This window comes from Balaenoptera musculus, chromosome 3 (genome assembly GCF_009873245.2).
Source record: "Balaenoptera musculus isolate JJ_BM4_2016_0621 chromosome 3, mBalMus1.pri.v3, whole genome shotgun sequence".
Taxonomy (NCBI): domain Eukaryota; kingdom Metazoa; phylum Chordata; class Mammalia; order Artiodactyla; family Balaenopteridae; genus Balaenoptera; species Balaenoptera musculus.
This window is the reverse complement of record NC_045787.1, coordinates 75,821,045-75,840,460: the sequence shown is the minus strand read 5'-3', so window position 1 is coordinate 75,840,460 and position 19,416 is coordinate 75,821,045. Positions and strand designations below refer to the sequence as shown.

Below are 19,416 nucleotides of genomic sequence, written 5' to 3'. Positions count from 1 at the left end.
AGGGAAGCCCTGTTTCCTATTTTTTGCTGTAAGGAAAGAGAATATTATTTTCCAATTGACTTTTCTAAATCAATGACTGGAATAACATTCAACACACGAACATTCTCAGTCTTCTAAGAGAGATTCCTAGTAATACTGTTGTTCAAAACATCAGATCATCCACAAGTTTAAAAACTGAGGCTTTTCATTAGTAGCAAGATGTGGCTACCCTGAATTTAAAAAATTCACTGCTTTATGAGTATATCATAGCAGTGGGACTTATATATCTAAATTTAATTGTGAAAGAAAGATATAACGAATATTCCAGACTCGTGCAGGTGGAGTTACTAACCACAGGAGGAAGTATTCCTAGGGGGCCTTTTCAGAGGGATATTTGGACTTTATATAAATCATTGATTATGTAGCTGACAACTGAATCTGAACAGATTTTCCACAAACTCTGAGTTCTATTTCTCTGCAACTCAATGTGACTTACACCAGCTGTGCTGTTGCTGGCAGAGGCATTGGTACATAGTAACTCTCACTTCTCTGCCCGTTCTGTTCTTGCGACTAGAGCACTAAATTTACTTAGGAGATTTTAATAACCATTTCGGCAACCTGGAATATTCAAGAGACAAAGATTTGAAAATTTAAACCCCTTTCTAGAACACAAAAGGGCATAACTGAAGAGAATTTTCATTTCCATGAGATTTATTCTATGACTAGTTACATTCTCAGTGCATAGAGTTTTGCAAAAAAAAAAAAAAAAAAAAGCAAACAAAGTGGCATTTCAGAGAATATTTTGCTGCCTCACAAAAATAATCCGTGAGTGTGTGTGTAGAGTGATGGAACTGAAAATGTCTTTTCTATGGTTTCTCCATTGCTTGTTCCTAACCATCACCCTGGCAGATGGTTTTGGTGGCTCTAGAAGCCTCCATTGCTGAGTTTTACACAGGGCTGAATGCTGTAGGTGGGTGAGGGAGGCATCTCCTGTTTTAAATAACACATAACAGGAAGAAGCAGCCCAGCGGGGCTGGGTCAGCATGGGGTCTGCGTGGAGGAGCTAGGAAAGGGAAGGACTCCAAATAGTTACCTGGCTGAGAAGAGACTGGAGAAAGAGACTGGCTGTGGATCTTTTCCAGAGGCAAGTTATGTAATATATGAGGCAAACTCTCCGTGTTCAGTAACATTTTCAATAAAATTACAGAATTAGTAATGTACCTGTTGTGATTGGCTTTCTGGTAGAGGCATTCAGGTTGGCAGGTGTTCCTGAGTCCCTGTGTGAATGGGGGCTCGGTGGACATCTGGGTGACACAGGGGCAACATGTAAATGGCAGCAGCAAGTTGTTTTGAGGGTGTTTGGAGTTCTTACAGCGTTTTCTAGGGCTCTTGAGATGCTTACCCATGTTACCTTGCTGATGTTGGGCTCTGAGAGTTATTTATGTGAGTCTCCAGGGGAAAGAACACTCTACTTGGAGTTGGAAGACTGGGAGCTCGAGTTCTGCCTCTGCCACTTAATACCCTTAACCCCCATTAAGCTGTCCAGAAGAGAGCTCCTTATTTGTCCTGTGGAGATGACTCCTGCCCTACTTATTTGGCTGAAGTTTTTCAATTTACGTAATGTATCTGAAGTGCTTTGTAATGTCTACAAGGGTCATATACGTGTGTTCTTGTTATAATTATTAGTAATGATTAGATGGTGCTATGGGCTGAATTGTGTCCCCACAAAAAGATATGTTGAAGTCCTAACCGCCCCCCACCCCAGTACCACAGAATGTGACCTTAGAGGTCACTGCGGATGTGATTAGTCATACCTACTGAGGTCTTACGGGGTTGGTGGGCCCCTAATCCAGTATGACTGATATCCTTGTAAGAAGATGGCTGTGTGATGGCAGAGACACAAGGAGGAGACCACGTGAAGGTGGAGGCAGAGACCGGAGCGAGGCAGTTACAAATCAAGGAACACCAGGACTGCTGGCTGTCACCAGAAGCTAAGAGAGACCAACGGGACATGTTCTCCCCAGAGCCCTCAGAAGGAATCAACCTGCAGACACCTTGATTTCAGACTTCTAACCTCCAGGATTGTGAGATAATAAACGTCTACTGTTTGAAGGCACCCAGTTTGAGGTACTGTATTGTGGCAGCCCTAGGAAACTAATACAAATGGTAGATTATTTGAGGGGAGTTTCTAGCCCAAGAGAAATGTAAGGAATCTATTATTATTGCTGTTTTATTTCTCCGTAATGCTTATAGTCAACATAGCACTTTCATAAACATGATTTCATTTCATCCCCACAACTTGTCCTTGGCATAAGTAAAATTTTTCTCAATTTAGGTGGAAACTAAAGCTTAAAGATGATCGGTAATCCAGCTGGGAAACATTTCAACCTGCCCCCTTGACTCTTTTTCCGTACACCACAGCACATTTGTTTAGACCAGTTAGTAGTTCTGCCTGTTATATTTGAATTTTTCTTAGAGAGATAAGGTATATTGATTCCTCTGCATATATTTATATAAATATATATATTCAAGGTATATATATTTATAGGTATAAAGTTATATACATATAACTGGCATATATATTTACACATGTATATTCCTCTGCATATATAAATATGTGTTCAAGATACATATGTTTATATATAATGTTATATATAACTTGTATATATAAATATACTCCTCTGCATTTATATATATATATATATATATAAAACTTGCTTCCAACATCATGCAATTTTTCACCCCAGCTACCTTTCCTTTGCTTGGCTCACATCTCTCCGTGGAGCCCTAAGGGTCCTCTTTGTGGCCCAGAGGTTGGAGGGGCTCCCTCTCTGCTCTAGTGGACTGAGACTAGCCTTGGCCTGACCTCAGCACAGTTCTCACACTTGAGCAGAAACTCTCAGGTGTGGCAAGAATTCAGTCCCTCCTGGGGTGGGAGGAGCTGAGCTCCATGTGGGCAGCTCCTGCCTGGACTGATATGGGAGTGCTGTGGGTAATGCCCAGTTCCTGTAGCTGTGTCCACCCCCAGCACAGTGAGATGATGCCAGAGAGAGAGTAAAAGACTGCACTGTGGCTGACGGTAGCGCCTCCCAGGCTGCCTACATCCCACAGAGGGAACCCATGGAGGAAGAGCAGATATGGCTGCCTTCACATCTTCCATGCTGCAAGGGATGGATGGGCTGGAGGTGACGATGTCCCAGGCTATATGTGTGTGTGTGTTGAGAAGATAGCTGGTAGGGGGCGTGGATAGCGAGTGGTTAGGAAAATAGGCTTTGGAATAACGTAGACACAGATTTCTGTGTTAGAATCTTGGTCTAATCTTGGTCTAGAATCTTCTGTTAGAATCTTGGTCTAATCTTGGTCTAGAATCTTCTGTGTGACCTTGGGCAAGTATTTGACTTCTCTGTGAACCCCACTGACTTCATCTTTGAAATAGCGACACTCTCCACCTCTTAGGGTTATTGTGAGGATTAAATGAGATGATTAACACGGAGTAAGAGCTGGAAACATTAACGCTGAATGCGGTCAGTGGGGCTAGAGAACTGTGCAGGGTGGGAGGGGGTCTGCCAGGTAATAAGCAACTTGCTAACAACCCAGAGTGCCCCATGTATCTTTTTTTTATAAGCTATGCAGACTATTTTGAGCTTTCTCACCTGGGAGCTAGCTGCCCTTGAAGATGGATATGATACTGCAAAATAAAACCCAAGAGAGCTCCAACCTAACATGACCTATCCCATAAAAAACTCAACCAACAGTGTTTTGTCTTCCTTTCCTGTGTACTCTAATGTGAAATATCTGTCTTCATGTAGCAACAAAAGCAATGCATCACAGTATAATAAAATGGCTGCCACGGTCCTAAGAAAAAAACCTTGAAAATGAATACTTCCCAGACCCTGAATGCCCTATTCTACTTACAAGTAGAGATCATTAATAATTTATTATTTTGCCCATTTGACTCACTGATGGTTTTATATATCCAAATTTTACATACCATTCTTTGGCTGTCAGCCAGACCCCCATCTTCCCAAAATGTACTCCTGAAGAGAATTCCTGAGATGGATATTGGCTATAGCCCAGCCTGGACAACTCTTCAGTACAAAACAATTTCATTTTCTTGGCCCAGATAGCATTACAGTTCGGGTTTATACTTCCCTCCTTTTTATTCCAGCCCTCTTTGCCCCTGTGCTGTTTCTGCCTCACCACAGGAGTGTTCCTGCCTTAGAAACTTAGCTTTCCCCTGTATGTCCCCATGGCCCACTTTCTCATCTCCTGGTTTTTGCTCCGATGCTAACTTCTCAATGAACTCTACCCTGGCCAGACCACCTAACAATGTGTATCTCTTCCTCTTACTAGAACAAAAGCTCCATGAGGACGGGGTCTTTGTTTTGTTCACTGAAAACCCTCCAAGTGCCTAGCATAGTGCCTGGCATATAGTAGATTGTCAATAAATATTTGTTAAGTGAATAAATGGTTATAACCAGTTTTTGAAGACCAAAGAATCTAAGGGAGGGAAGAGACCTTAGAAATTATTTGATTCGGTGGTGAGAAACTTTTTTTTTTCAGGAGAGTCAACTGAAGGAAAATAAAAAGTAATTTATGGGCAGTATTTGTTTTCTACACCATATGAAATCCTGTGGGGGAATAACATATGTTCTTAAATCTTAACCACTTACTTTATTACATAAAAGAGTGTTTATGAGTTTAAACTGTGGGCAGAGTTGAGAAATAGAAAGTAGTGGTGGCTCTGATCTGCATTCTGGAAGTGAATTCTGGATCTTACCTTGAACAGAGACAGACCTTGGGACTCAGGCACCTAAAACCCCACCCCATTTTATAGAGGAGGCAGAGATTGCCTGGAGAAGCAAAGACATTTTAGTTTTCTCAAGGTCACATAGCTGATTACAGGCAGGTTCAAGGGTAGACCTAGGTGCCTAGCCTCCATGCCATGCTCCTTCTACCAACAGAAGAAAAAGAAGAAAAAGAAAAAGCCTCTGGTGCTTTTCTGCTTAATTAAGCTTAAGTGAGCATTGACTACACCATCATGAACTCAGTGGACATCTGTTCATTGTGAATCTATAAACACATGTGGAAATCAGAATTATTTACTGCCTTTAATATAATATCACCATAATTGTCCTAGAAATGATTGCAAGCATTCCGCCTGCCCCTGCTGCATGGATTATTAATAAGATCTAACATTTAGCAAGTGTGGGTGTTGCTCCAGCTGCCTGAGGCTGAGAAGGGCCCTGTACATGCTCAGTCCGCCTTTCTTTTTAATGTGCTCATCTCTAGCCAAACCTAGTTCACAGACTAGGCATCATCTCTTTTGTTGCTGAATTTTTACTCTTTTCCATTGTTTTTATTATTTGTTTTTAGTATTGCCTGTAAATATGCCCACATAGATTTATGAGGCAGAACCTCTGAGAATATGTAACATATATTCAGGCTGCTTAATGAATCGATAATGACTTTTACTTGTGTGAGTACTCTGCTTGCATATCAATACATTTGTTGCCACTCAATGCATACTATGACTGTGAGGAAGAAGTTATTTTAAAAATTATTGTTTTTGATATTTATTTTGTTGGATTCGGTATGTCAGTTCAAAATATCTGCACTGATGATTGAAATGCCCAAAGGCCATTTTGCTTTTCCAGTTAATCAGCTACCCAGGAGTCTGCTGCTCTAAGGAGAGCCCTAAAGATTCAATTGCTCCCCCATTATTCTCCATTAAATCTGTCAACTACAGTTCCTTAGGAATTGATATTCAATGCATCATGATAGGCTACTGTAGGGATATCAGAAAGCATTAAGGCCAGAGAGTCCCTGCCTTTAGGGAGTTTGCAGCCTGCTCTGGGAGATTAGAGGAGTGAGACCAAAAGAAAACCAGCCATCTTAGGCAGTACATAGAAAGTTCTTAGATATATGACTTGGACAAAAAGAGAAGGGATGTGGGAGGGATCACAGCGGAAATGAATGTTGGGGTCATCATGCTTTTGCTCTGAATTATAGAATATTTCTTTCCCTTTGTCTTAATTTTAGTTTCTGGAATCCAAGAAATGGCAAAAATTTCCTTGGATTTCATTTTAAGTTTGTTGCCATCTTCCAGGAATTTTCTCTCATTTCCTATGATGTAAGTCACCAGCCTGAGCTAAATAAATCCACTTGGGTTCATACTGGAATTTGACAGATCAGAAGAAACATTTCTATTTTGTTTGTCATGTGGAGAGTCAGGTGGGAATAGGTCTTTGTGTTCTCCTTGGATGGCAAGGTTAGCCAATATATCTTTACAATAATTACTTTTGTGCATACCACATTCATTGTCCTTAACTAAGAAAAAATGCCATCGATCCAAATGTCTCATTTCTAAACATTAAAAAAACCTTTCCCCTTGTTTGGTTCCATTCGCTAAATTACAGCCTCATTGTCACATAAGCAAATACAAATCATGGGTAGCATGAAAAGAGGGGCTGAAATACTGTGGTTGAACTTTTTGGAATGGCTTAAATTCAGCTGGCTAAGGAACAGGGAAATTCTTAACTGTGAACATACTGTAATATTAGTGATTTTTAAAATTTTATCATCTTCATTGTTAAAAGTAATTAAAAAAATGAAAATCCAGTATTTAGAATTTTCTTTTCATGTTGAATCATTTTATTTGTTTGGTCATTTTTTTTCCCTGTGGTCATGATGTATATTTTAGAATCAGAATTATTTTAAAGATACAGTGAGTGGGTCTTAGAGAGTTTCTAGTTCAGCCTCTTCATCTGGCAAATGAGAGAACAAGCCCAGAGACATATGGGACTGCGTGAAGTCATGCAGAAAATTACTGGAAAGCCTGAGACTAAATCCCAAGTGCCCTGAGAACATTAATGTGCACATCAGACCAAATCCCCCTCTGACATACTCAAATAGAAACTCAAACTAATATGCCTTGCCCTGTATCCTTTCTTTACAAATTGGAATTCTAGGATCTTTTGGACAACGTGCATGTTATCAATTGTATGCTATATTTCCAAGTCCCTGGAGTTGTCCCTCTTTTGTAGACCTTCCCTGGATGAGCTCCAGGTGTGACACTGTAAATAGCAGAAACAAAAACATTCTGATGATTAGTTTAATATATTTCAAAATTTCCTGAGTTTTTATCATGAAATGTTAACATATTTATTTGGTTTATTTTGAAAGTCACAGTTAACTATATCTGATCTTGTCATATGTCATTCATTGCCTATGTTGTGTTATTTTATTCATAAATCTATAGGAACCTATGGAGGTTATTTAAAGAGGAAACAGTAAAATTGGTTTGTTCTGTTAATCAGAGAGGAATAAGAGAGAGAGGTTCGTCTTCTTGAGATGGTTTAATGCAGTCCTTCTGAAAGCAGAGAACTAGTTTAGATGAACTCAAAGATCTCGTTCAGGCACTTTAATTTCTAACGTAATCATCAAGTATAGTAAATAGTTAAAACTGTTGTAATTCACAGACTTACTTGTCAACATATTCAACTAGATCTGTAGAATTCTTGGTTGACATTTTGACTGGAGATAATCTTACCTGAAACAAATGTCACGGGTTTAAAATGTATCATTAGCTGCTTTACAGGGAAATCTTATCCATCTTATAATGTTTTAACTGAAAACAAAATATGTGCTATAGATCATAGATCACCAGCCCAGTTAATCTTGCACATGCCCCCATTTGTACTGCTCAAGACTAAAATCAAAATCAAGTTCTGGGAAGATTCTAGAGTGTTGCATTTCATAGATTTGGTATCATAGTTAAGAAAAACTTTCAGGAAAAGTCAAAGCCATAGATTATTCTTGGAAAGTTTTTTAAATGAAATAACAAATGATTATTGGCTGAGTTACTAAAGATGTCCTCATAGAGTGAATTATTCCTGACATGGTGAATTCTGAGGGGAATCAGCTAATTTTCAAAAACAAAGCCAAAACCTAGAAAACTAGTCTATTCAAATAATTTTGTTTTCTGAGAAATTTGGATGTCAGATTCTTATAGTCAATGAGAAATAAAAGTACAGAGCACAGTTACATACATAACTTCTAGTGTTAAACATAGTTGGCCGTATGAACACAACTAATTCAATAAAATGGTACTAGAAAGTTCTACTTGCATGAAAATTCATAATTTCGTAGCATTTCTAGGAGGAAAGAGGTTACCAAATGTACTCACTATTTTGCTTATGCTGAAAATGTTTTAAACTCTAATGTTCTCTTATTTTTTAACTTTAAAAAACAAGACAGATTTACCTTCATTTTAATAGCCTCTCACTGAATTGGATTCAGTAGGGAGAGTACGAGTTGTATTCCACCTCAGTTAAAAACTTAAGCAAAATATGTTTCTAGGATATTTTTTCTTGGTTTATGTTATTATATACTAGAATGATGAGCAGAATATGTTAAGACTCACTACAGAAATCATTCCTTTTGCAAATGCCTTAGGAACGACCACATTTTACTTCTTAATTTAGGGCCAAAGAAACTTAATTGGAACCCCTCGCCTCCAATAAAAGTTAAAGAAAAAAAGTAACGCAAGTTTCTTATCAAAGAAGCTAATATAGGACACCTGACAATAATCAGGCTCTCCTGACCAGCCCACTCGGTGGTGGGAATCAGAAAAAGCTTGAGGTTGCTCAGATGGAGCCAGTGGGCCGCTGTAACTGTGCTTTAGATCCTCCCTCCCCAATGCTGAATGGGGTTTGCAATGGGTCTGATGCTCCGAAGCCAGGTCTTCGCTTAGAGAATGGATTTACTAATACACTGGGCACCCAGGTGTCCACGTTATGGAAACCATCCTAACTCCCTAGAGAATGGGATGGGTCTTCTGCCCTGGTTCCTGTTTTCACTCCGGATTCCGGCTGGAACAGTACTGTGCCCTGGGCTCCTCACCTACTTAATGCCAGCCCTTTCCTTCTCATCTCTCCGCTGCTACAGCCTGGCCTGTGGGAGATTGTTTGTGGGCTGGTCCCTGGCCTTGTATGTTTGGCACCTAGTAGTCCTTTGTGAGTACTTGTGGAATGAAAGAGTGTGATGAATACTGTGTCCAAGGGCACTACGTTACTGGGCTATTGTCTTCCTTTCTCCTTCTGAGGTGAAGCAATTGGATATATCTGTTTTATTTATTTACTTATTTATTCATCTGTTTTATTTTTATTTTGTTCATTTTTAAGTCTTATTTGGAAGACTATAAATAGCATCCTCTTAAAAGCACACCTACAACTCACATACGTGTAAAGTAACAAATGTGAAACCTGACAATGCAGGGAAATTTGGAAAAATATAGAAAAAGGAAAAGGTACAGAAGAAAAAATTCTCTTTTAATTCTAGAGCAAAAGCTGTTAACATTATGGCATATTTATTTACTCTTTGTGCAATTTTTTGATGTATCTAAGACTAAATTTTTATATTTTTGCTGACTGAATATGTCAGCTCTTCCATCCCTATTCCTACAGACTAAGCATAATTATATCAAATTTGTTTCACAAACAACTTTGTGATTATTATGGAACATTTTACATGTATTTTCATCTGTTTCATAATAATGCTTTATGGCTTAACGGACTATAAAATACTTTCGCATATATGATGTGATTTCATTCTTGAAACAGCCCTTTAAGGTGGGAATCATTGCCTTTAACTTATGGATAACAATAGTTACCTTAAGTAACTGAAATCTTTATTACAGAAAGAATTTAAGATAATTATTTTTATAGGTGAGGAATCTGAGGATCAGAGAAGGAACTTGCTCAAGATCATATAGACGATGATAATAATCAGACTATGTCCTTCCTACCTGCTAAGTCCTTTATCTTAGTGGCTCATTCAAACTCCACATCTTTATCTGATAGGCCTAATTAGCCCATTTCACCGAAGGAAACAAGATAGTTTAAGTAATTGTCCAAGTCACATAGCCAATATGTGGTACAGCCAATAGATACCAAAAATCAGTCCTTGACATTGTGCTAGCTTTCCAGTCCTCTTCCCATCACAAGAGGCTGCATCCGCTGGTCAGGTGTTTGAGAATTACAATGCAAAGTCTAAAAACCCTGCTTATTTGAATGTTCTTTTTCATTCATGGGGAAGATATGACAAGTCCATACCAATAAAAATTCTATTTAGCTATTCTCTGTTTTATGTTAGAGGTAATGTCTCCACTTTGAGTTTATCATCTTTCCTTTTAAATCTTCACAAAAATAATTGTCAAATTTTTGTTAATTTTTATCTCCACATAGTAAAAGTCAGTGCAATGAATGTATCGACAAATTTTTCTTTGCAGCTTGTGCTGGCATCAGTCACTTTTTCAAAGCAGGACAAACAGGAGATGTGGGAGAGTGAAAAGAAAAGCAACTCTTCCAGGACTCCTTAGATCTCTCTAAGCAACATTAAGCTTTAAAGAAGCTGAGCAAAATATTCTATTTTGAATATGAATATCTAAAAGTACTTGCTTTCTTTTCTTGGTCACTGGCTGAGCCAAGAAGGGGGCCATCAGGTTCATCTGGCTCTTCCGTGGCAGGCAGTCGTGGCGGTAGGGGAGGAACTTTCGTGTACATCCGTATCTAGGCAACCAGAATGCTGAGTCAGATTAGGAACTATGGCAAGTGAATTTTTGCAGTGGTGGCAATTTTCTACTTTTTAAAATTGAGGGCAGTTTCTATACATACAGTGAAATTTAAAGGGAGGCTTCCAATTTCTTTTACACTTCTTCCCTTCCCTCCTCCCCACCCCAGTTCTCTCCCAGGTCCCCATCACACCTACAGAAAGCGCTTATCACCTCAGGTACTGCCATGAGACACTCAGGAAACTGTTAAGATGCACTCATTTAGATCAAGCTCTTCTAAAATAATAGGAAATGATTCCTCACCCTATTGTGCCAAAGCCATCTGAGGATCTTCTTTGGGATTTGCTACCTTGTTTGTATGTAAGAAGAAATACAAGTAACATAGCAAAGTACGAGAAATTAAGAGTCCTTGAGTAATCCATGAGATAAATACCTGAACTCATGATGCCTGATTTCCTGACTTTACTTTTTGTTGATTGGATTTTTTTTGAAAGGGCACAGAGATTTTTAATTTTCTCTCTCAGAAAGCCAAAGTACTAAGGAATCTTGATCGCATCCAGACTAAAGTCTTCATGTTTCTGGGGCATCTTCCTGGGGTGGCCCAGCAACATTGTGACCGCAGGAAGGATCTGTGATGTCAGCGGGGTTGGTTCTCACTCTTTAAGTCGTTGAGTCCCTGGATTTAGGAGCTTCAAGTGTTTTCCTTAACGCTCATTGTTGTAAAATTCACTGGGTCCTTCAACACCTCTTTGTCTCAATGGATGGGAAGTGGTTATTTTTAAACTGATATTTCACACCCTTCCCCTGATCTCACCTTCACAGTTTGGTAAGAGTCCAGTTTCCATCAAATTAAACAAAGAAAATGAGATGCTGCCATACTCTGGAATCTTCCTCCAAGTATACTAGTTAAGGCAGCTAACTTTTCTGGGCCACTAGGGAGAGTATCACAAAGAATGCAGCAGTGACAGGTGGGTGGGTGAACTTGGGCTTTGTAGACAAAATTTTGTTCAGTTATTTGGCTTGTTTCAAAAAGATGTGGATTGTTTTAGCTCTGAAATATTTTCGTGAGTTTTAAAATTAGAATTTGCGTACTTTGCTAATGCCACTTGGCCCTCACATACAGAAATGATGTTATTGGCTGAGTTACTTTTCAAATGATGGTGCTGAGTGTGCTTTGCTCCGAGGACATGCAGGAGATTCAGGATGCTGCATGACAAATTTTGATCCCACAGATAAAAGAACGCATGATTTTTGGCTTCAATGGTGTGTCTTCAAGTGTTAAGCTAAGTCCTTAAAACTTAGAGATATAATATTTCATGGTCTGCGAACAGTCTAAAACGCTCATGACACCACTCTAATTGTCATTTTATAGAGTGCCAAGTGAGACGGACACACCAGTGACTGAGAGCAGGTGGATATGGGTGCTAAGGGAGTTGGTTAGAACCCTGACTTCTCAGCCTACTGGCTATTTACTTTGGTCAAAATTACCTCCCTTCTTCAAGCCTCAGTTTTCTCATCTGTTAGGGGGAGCTAATAATATCGATCTCATAAGGTGGTTGAGAGGATTCAATGCAATGACACACTTAAAGTACTCAGCTGAGTGCCAGGCTAGGTATCCACTAAAAGGTAGCTATTATCAGTGATTATATCACAAGGTGGCAATTATCCAAGAAATGGATAGAGTCTGTGTGAGAAAGGAAAACTGGATTTGACCTTGCTAAACAACTTATGATTCTTTCTTTCCTTAACTTGAGCTTCTAATCCATAGGATTTGGCTAGAAAAATGGGCCCCAGTGAAATGAGGGTCTAACTTGTTTGTTCTCTAAATGGCTGCTTGGCTTTTTTTTTTTTTAATGTATTTATTTTTATTTATTTTATCTTTGGCTGTGTTGGGTCCTCGTTGCTGTGTGCGGGCTTTCTCTAGTTGCGGCGAGCGGGGCCTACTCTTCGTTGCGGTGCGCGGGCTTCTCATTGCGGTGGCTTCTCTTGTTGCAGAGTACGGGCTCTAGGCGTGCGGGCTTCAGTAGTTGCAGCACATGGGCTCAGTAGTTGTGGCGCATGGACTTAGTTGCTTCGCAGCATGTGGGATCTTCCTGGGCCAGGGCTCGAACCTGTGTCCCCTGCATTTATTGGCAGGCGGATCCTTAACCACTGCGCCACCAGGGAAACCCTGGCTGCTCGGCCTTTAATAGGACAGTGCACGTAAAATATATGTACCATTGAATTCCCACCTGCCGAATGTGTATGAAAATCCTTCCTGGAAGTCAATGGTCTTCAAAGAGCCCTCCTAATCCAGGGCTACCAAGAGTGTAGCCTAAAGCAAAGAAGCCAATAATGTTCAATTTCCACCTTAAAAACTTAAAATGACATTATATTCTGATATTATTTTAAATACAGGCATAAAGGAATAATCTTGAGATGGTGGTCACTGAAAGGGGTTTGTTAGTGCTGAGGGTCAGCGGAGACAGAATTGCTGTGTGCTGTTGTTCACTACACAACCCTAGGGGGCGCCATGCACACAATAACAGTGCAGATTTTCATGTTTGTTAGGCCTAACAAAATTTTCAATTTGTTGCCTGAAAAATTTTCAAGTGTAGGTCAAGAAAATATTTTAATAAGGTAAGTATACTCGGCCAGTTTTCTCACAAGTGGAAGTAAAGGAAGGGTCTTGAGAAAGGGGTGCCTATTTCTAACTCACACAAGAGTGTCAATGGGACAGTGGCAGCCCTGACTCTGGGTGTCTGCTGAATGCTGTGTCCTCAGCTAAACTAGCCACACCAGCGCTGGGCCACAGTAGCCAGTACTCATTGGTAATGTCCTCCTCGACTTCCTTTTCTTTTTATGTCATCTCTCACCTGTTGTCCTAAGTGCCCTAAGGCCATCCTTCCTGGAAAGACCTCATTTGAACCTGAGGACCCCTTAGGGCTCTTCACCTTTCCTTGGGCTATTCTAATTTTACCCAGTCTAGTCTTCTAGTAATCTCTGAAGTGTTTAGCACTTGACATTTTAGAAGATATCCTTCATGTTCCATCTCATGGTTCTTATGAGGAAGACAGTGCAGGTGTGAATATCCTGATTTCACAGGCAAAAATACAAGGAGGTTCAGACAGGTTAAGTGACTTACATTAAGTGAATGATGAAACTGATTGACCAGACCCCAAGTCTTCTGACCATTCCTTGGGCACCATCCATCCTGGGATGCATTATACTAAATTATGCTAAGGTGTGAGTGTTTACTTCTAGTCTAAAGGGGAGCTCAGTGCTAAGTGGATCCTTAATGCTCCCTGGCAATTATATTTCATTTCCTTAGTCCATCACTCTCCCATTCTCCTAGATTACTCTCATATTTTTTCCTCTGACCTCAAACTGCCATAAGCTCCTGTCTCATCCTCACTCTCAGCTGATGACCTTTTTCTTCTATTTCACCATGAATATAGAAGTAAATAGGAGGGAATTTTGGTAAGCCCACCCAATGCATTTATAGACCTGTGTGCATTTGGGTCCATAAATTCTGACTCCACTCCTCGTTCAATGGATGAACAATCTGTGCCCTCATTCAGGTCCATCCCCCAATTGTCCTGAGTCCCACTTTCTCTCACCTATTCAAGGACCCTTCTTCCCTCTACTAGATCACTCCCATTGGCATTAAACATACCTTTTTTTTTTTTTTTTGGTCTTCCACCCACATAAAAACACCTAACCTTCATTTGATTCTATATACTCTTCTAGCTACCATTCACTTTTTCCCTTTTCTGCACAGGAAAAGATCCTGAAACGTTGTTTTGCTCTTTCCAATTTCTTTCTTTGCTGTGGTCTGAATTGTGTCCTCCCCCACTCCCTGCCAAATTCATATGTTGAAGCCCTAACCCCAAATGTGACTGTATTTGGAGATAGTGTCTTTAGGATGTAACTAAGGTTAAATGAAGTCATGGGTTGGGGTCCTAATCTGATAGGATTGGTGGCCTTGTAAGAAGAGAAAGTGATCTCAATCTTTTTCTTTCCCTTTCTCTCTCTCTCTCTCTCTCTGCACACACACACAATGATGAAAGTGTGAGGACACAGTGAGAATGCAGCTTTCTGCAAGCCAGCAAGAGGGTTCTCACCAGGAACCAAATCTCTTGGAGCCTTGATCTTGGACTTCCCAGCCTCCAGAACTGTGAGAAAGAAACTTCTGTTGTTTAAGCCACACAGCCTATGGTATTCTGTTACAGCAGCGTGAACAGACAAAGACACTCTTGAATCACTAAAATCAGGCTTTCTGTCCCTTGCACCTTCCATTAAAATTGCTCTTGTCAAGGTCCCTGGTGACCTCTCTGTGGCTAAATCCAGGGGTCAATTCTCAGTCCTCATCTCGCCCCATCAGCAGCATTCGACAGAGTTGAGAGCTATCTTCTACTTGAAGCTCACTCTTTACTTGGCTCTCAGGGCTATGAGTCTCCTATGGCTCTGCTATTCCTTTTCAGGGGTTTCCCATTCATCTCTCTGACTCTGAGCAGGTGATCAACCATCTCAGTTTGCTTAGAGCTTTCCTGAAAGTCCCGTGTCCTGGGAGCCCTCAGCCCTGGGCAAAGCAGAACAGTCGGTCACCCTACCTCTGAGGGTTGAAGTGTCCCAGAGCTCAGTCCTTGTACCTCTAGACTCACTACCTTCATGATCTCACCCAACCTCATGGCTATAAGCTGATGATTCCCCCAAATCCCTGTTTCCCCAAACGTGCCCCCTCCGCATCCACGCTTCCCCATTGCAGTAAATGGCAATAGGCTTTCTCCAGTTGCTCAGGCCCCCAAACTTGGAATTCTCCTTCACTCCTCTCTTACCCTACCTGTTCATCCCACCTTCAAAATATATCCAGAATGGGTCACTTCTCCCCACCTCCTCTGCTGCCACATTGGTCTAAACTATCACTGTTTCTTCTTGTATTATTGCAGTGGCTTCCTAAAACCAATATCCTTTCCGCCAAACTTCCCCCACCTCCCCAACCAATTATTCTCAACAAAATAGCCAGTGACGATGTTGAATTTAAGACTGACCATGGAACTTATCTGCTCAAAATCCTTCAACAGTTTTCCATCTTATAAAGGGCAAAACCTTTCTAATAGCTACAAAACCTTTCTGAGGTCTATAAGATGGGGTCCTTCCATAGCCATCTGACCTCATCTCCTATATCTCTTTCCCTTGTTTACTCTCCTCCAGCCACAAAGGCCACCTTGGTACCCCTTGAACAAGCTCTTGCCTCAGGGCCTTTGATCTTGCTGTTGCTTCTGCTTAAATGCACTTTGCTGGAGAGACCCTCTACTCACTCCCTTGCTTTTTTCTGGTCTTAATTCAAATATCACTTTCTCGAAGAAGTCTTCCCTATCTAAAACTTATAATTTCCTCTTATGTACACACACTTCCTGTTACTCTTTCCTGCTGTACTCCCCCCCTTAGCATTTATCTATCTAATATGCATTTACTTTTCTTACTAATTGTTTCCCTTGCTAGAATCTAAGTTCCATGGGGCAGAAATATTTATCTCCTTTGTTCATTGCTCTGCCCCGGTGTCTAGAATAGAGTCTGGCACATGGTAAGTGCACAATAAGTATATGTTAAATAAATGAATAGATGAACTCCGTAAAGATGGGTAGGCAAAATTCTACAGGGGAGCTCAGAAATACGGGTGACAGTGGATGAATGTGATGTGAGTTGTGGAGGAGCTGGCATTTCACCTGAGCTTTGCAAAATGCACAGACTGGCGGTCCCTAAAGTCTGAGTGGCAACCGCAGGAGTTTGACTCTTCTCTTGCCCCCCTAACAGGCCTAGAGACACTTCCAGGAGCTCTTACTGCCTAGGACTCTCCTGACACTTGGAGAGAGGAAAGGCCTCTCTCTCTATCATCGAACGTTTCTTGTCCTATTCTCTACCTGTGTTTCAGCCAGTTATCTATCAGAAAGGATCTAATAAATTCAGCATGGTCTTCACACCCAACACGGGACAATACCTTAGTCCAGGCATTTTAAACATTAGTGTGTATAAAACTCGCCTGGAGAGCCTCTTAAACTGTAGACTCCTGGGACCCACCTGCACAAGTTTCAAACAGCTGGTTTTGATCCAGAGATCCAAGGACCACACGCTGAACAACTCAAAGAACGGAATTTCTAATGGTGACATCCCTGCAAACCTACAGGGAACATACTTTTCGTTGGGGGGGCCCCTTGGTGTTCCTAAAATTGCTACTATATTCCTGTAAGCAATCAGCTGTCTGTCTACCCTCCTGTCAGTCTGCCTATGCATCCATCAGCATCTTAGATTCTGTGTCTATGTGGATTTTCCTATACTGTAGTGGTACTGGAGGAGATTTTCCCTTGCAAAACAACTTCCTCGGGTCATAATTACCATCTGCACCTCCCTCCAAGGCTGAACCACATCCTACCGGGAAGTCTGCCCTCAGGTGCCAATGAGCAATTTGCTGTCATCCCTACCTTGTGTTTATACTTTGCTACTCCTCCTTCCATCTGTCAGCGAGGCTCTCTTTTTCCATTCCTGGTTCCCTGTTACCACTTCTGTCTCCCCCACCTCTGAACAAACAGCTTCTCCCCAGATACCTAATCGTAGCCAAGCTGCTATAGTGAATTTCCACCTCCTTCTGCTGTGTTTCCTGCCTCCGGACTCCTACAGCCCTTTACTGGGCTTCGGCTAATATCAGCCAAATTAATTGACTCACCACATTAAGAAGGGCAACACATTAAAATATAGTAACTTTGGACCTCCCTGGTGGCACAGTGGTTAAGAATCCGCCTGCCAATGCAGAGAACACGGGTTCGAGCCTTGGTCTGGGAAGATCCCACATGCCGCAGGCAACAAAGCCCGTGCGCCACAACTACTGAGCCTGTGCTCTAGAGCCCGCGAGCCACAACTACTGAGCCTGCGTGCCTAGAGCCTGTGCTCCACAACAAGAGAAGCCACAGCAGTGAAAAGCCGGTGCTCTGCAACGAGGAGTAGCCCCTGCTCGCTCCAGCTAGAGAAAGCCGGCACCCAGCAACGAAGACCCAATGCAACCAAAAATAAAAAAATAAATAAAAAATAGTTAAAATATAGTAAATTTGATCATTTACAATGAAATAAAATGCCAAAGGAAAAAATACGCCCTGGAGACATGAATTCATCTTTGTATACAGTCTGCCACACGTACTCACATGTGCAGAGTCCAGGACAAACAAAACACAGCAACTAAAAAAAAAAACTGCCATGGCTGATAATGACAAAGGTAGGTAAACTAATAATTCAAAGACAATAACAATTCGAGTGGCTAGTTATTATGTTGCCATCCGATACAGAAACCATGAGTTTTTGTGGAGGCAATAAAAGCTCGTGCTCATCGTTAAGTTAGTTTACAGAATCTCTATGAGACTGGGAACGGGAATATTTATTCTAGCTGCTCTAGCCCCATGACTTATTTCCCTCATTTCTCTGCAAAAATCTCTTCCGCTGCAAGGAAGTTTCTTGCTCTGCAAGGTGAGTGAGCCTCGTGCCTTCAGCAGCCTGCTCGAAGAGACCTCAGTTCCACATCCCTGAGGGTGTCAGCTCTCCAGGCACAGGTGCTGGTGGGCAGCCATCCCGCTTGCTGCTCTGATGATCTCCAAGAGCCTGTTTTTGCTGTGTAATAAGCCCAGTGTCCCCAGCCATCCAGCCTCACACAAGCACCAGCGCTTCAAGGTGAACGGAAATATCTTTTTGAAAAGCATGTAAATAGATTCTAATCCCCAAATCAATGAATGTATTTTTGGCCCTCGACATCCACATGTTTAGCCAAATGGCCCTAGGACAGAATTTAATATTGTATCTGTTTGTCTCATCAGTAGAAAGGGTAATGAAATCCATAAGCGGAAGTTTTTCCTTGCTCTGGGAATACCTTTATGTCCCACCATTAAAATAGATGAGATTCTGTTCTGTACAAAACTTACCTCTGGGGCTCATTCCTTCAGTATGTACTACAGACCCACATCCTCTTACGGCCAGGATGCGTAAGCTTGTAAGTGTTTGGGCATCTTCCCTTTGCCCTTCTTCTAGCTTGGCTAGCTTTTAAAATGAAAGTGAAAATAATTTTGTCCAGCGCATTCTTTTCCCTAGAAATTTGTAATCGGCTTTTCATAGTTATAGACATAACTAGACCAAACTGTAACCTAAGAGGATGGGAAAACATTTACTGAGTGCCTACTATGTGCAGGGCACAGGGTAGGTGTATTTATATATTTATAGTTCAGTTAATTCTCACAACAACTAAATGAGTATAGTATCCCATTTTACAGGTACAAGTTGAGGAACTTTCTCAAAGTCATATAGCAGTGTGGCTGACTAAAGCCTATGCTCTCTCCACATTGCCAAGCTGCTTATCTCTGACGTCTCTATATATCTTCATCCTTTTCTGCTCCCTTCTTCTTTATGGCATCTCTTCTGCCTCTTTCTGTTGAATTCATTCAATCATCAATCACTCATTTATTCTCTCAGTCAGTCACAAAAGCATTCAAACGTTTATTGGGTAATTTCTAAGTTCTTTCCTAGACATACAGCAGTGAGTGAAACAGAAAAAAGTCTTCTCTGATGTTATTCTAAAAGGCAGTGTACAATAAGTACACAGGCATTTAAGATGAAGTATGGTGAGTGTAATTATGGAGGAAAGCAGAGGTGCTGGACAGCCCAGCAGAACTCTTGTATAGTCATCCCCTCTGAAATTATTATTGAAATAATCATTACACACTTTGATGTGTTTTTAGCCTTTCTTCTATGAACATATACATATATATGTGTGTATATATACATGTGTGTGTGTATGTGTACTAAACATGTTATACATATAATTTTATATTGTGACTTTTCCATTTAGT

At 40.9% G+C, this 19,416-nt stretch overlaps 1 protein-coding gene across 1 annotated transcript in view; it reads right to left on the bottom strand.

Moving 5' to 3' along the window:
* FAM81B (family with sequence similarity 81 member B) overlaps window positions 1-11,132 on the bottom strand; it is a 49,927-nt gene extending 38,795 nt beyond the window's left edge. Inside the window, exons 1-3 of the mRNA XM_036846133.1 lie at window positions 10,986-11,132; window positions 10,440-10,550; window positions 7,467-7,531 (exon numbers count right to left, since the gene is read on the bottom strand). Of these exons, the coding sequence (XP_036702028.1) occupies window positions 7,467-7,531; window positions 10,440-10,544 (170 nt within the window). The 5' untranslated portion in view covers window positions 10,545-10,550; window positions 10,986-11,132. The remainder of the gene's footprint in view (window positions 1-7,466; window positions 7,532-10,439; window positions 10,551-10,985) is intronic.
* Between the last annotated feature and the right edge of the window lie 8,284 nt (window positions 11,133-19,416).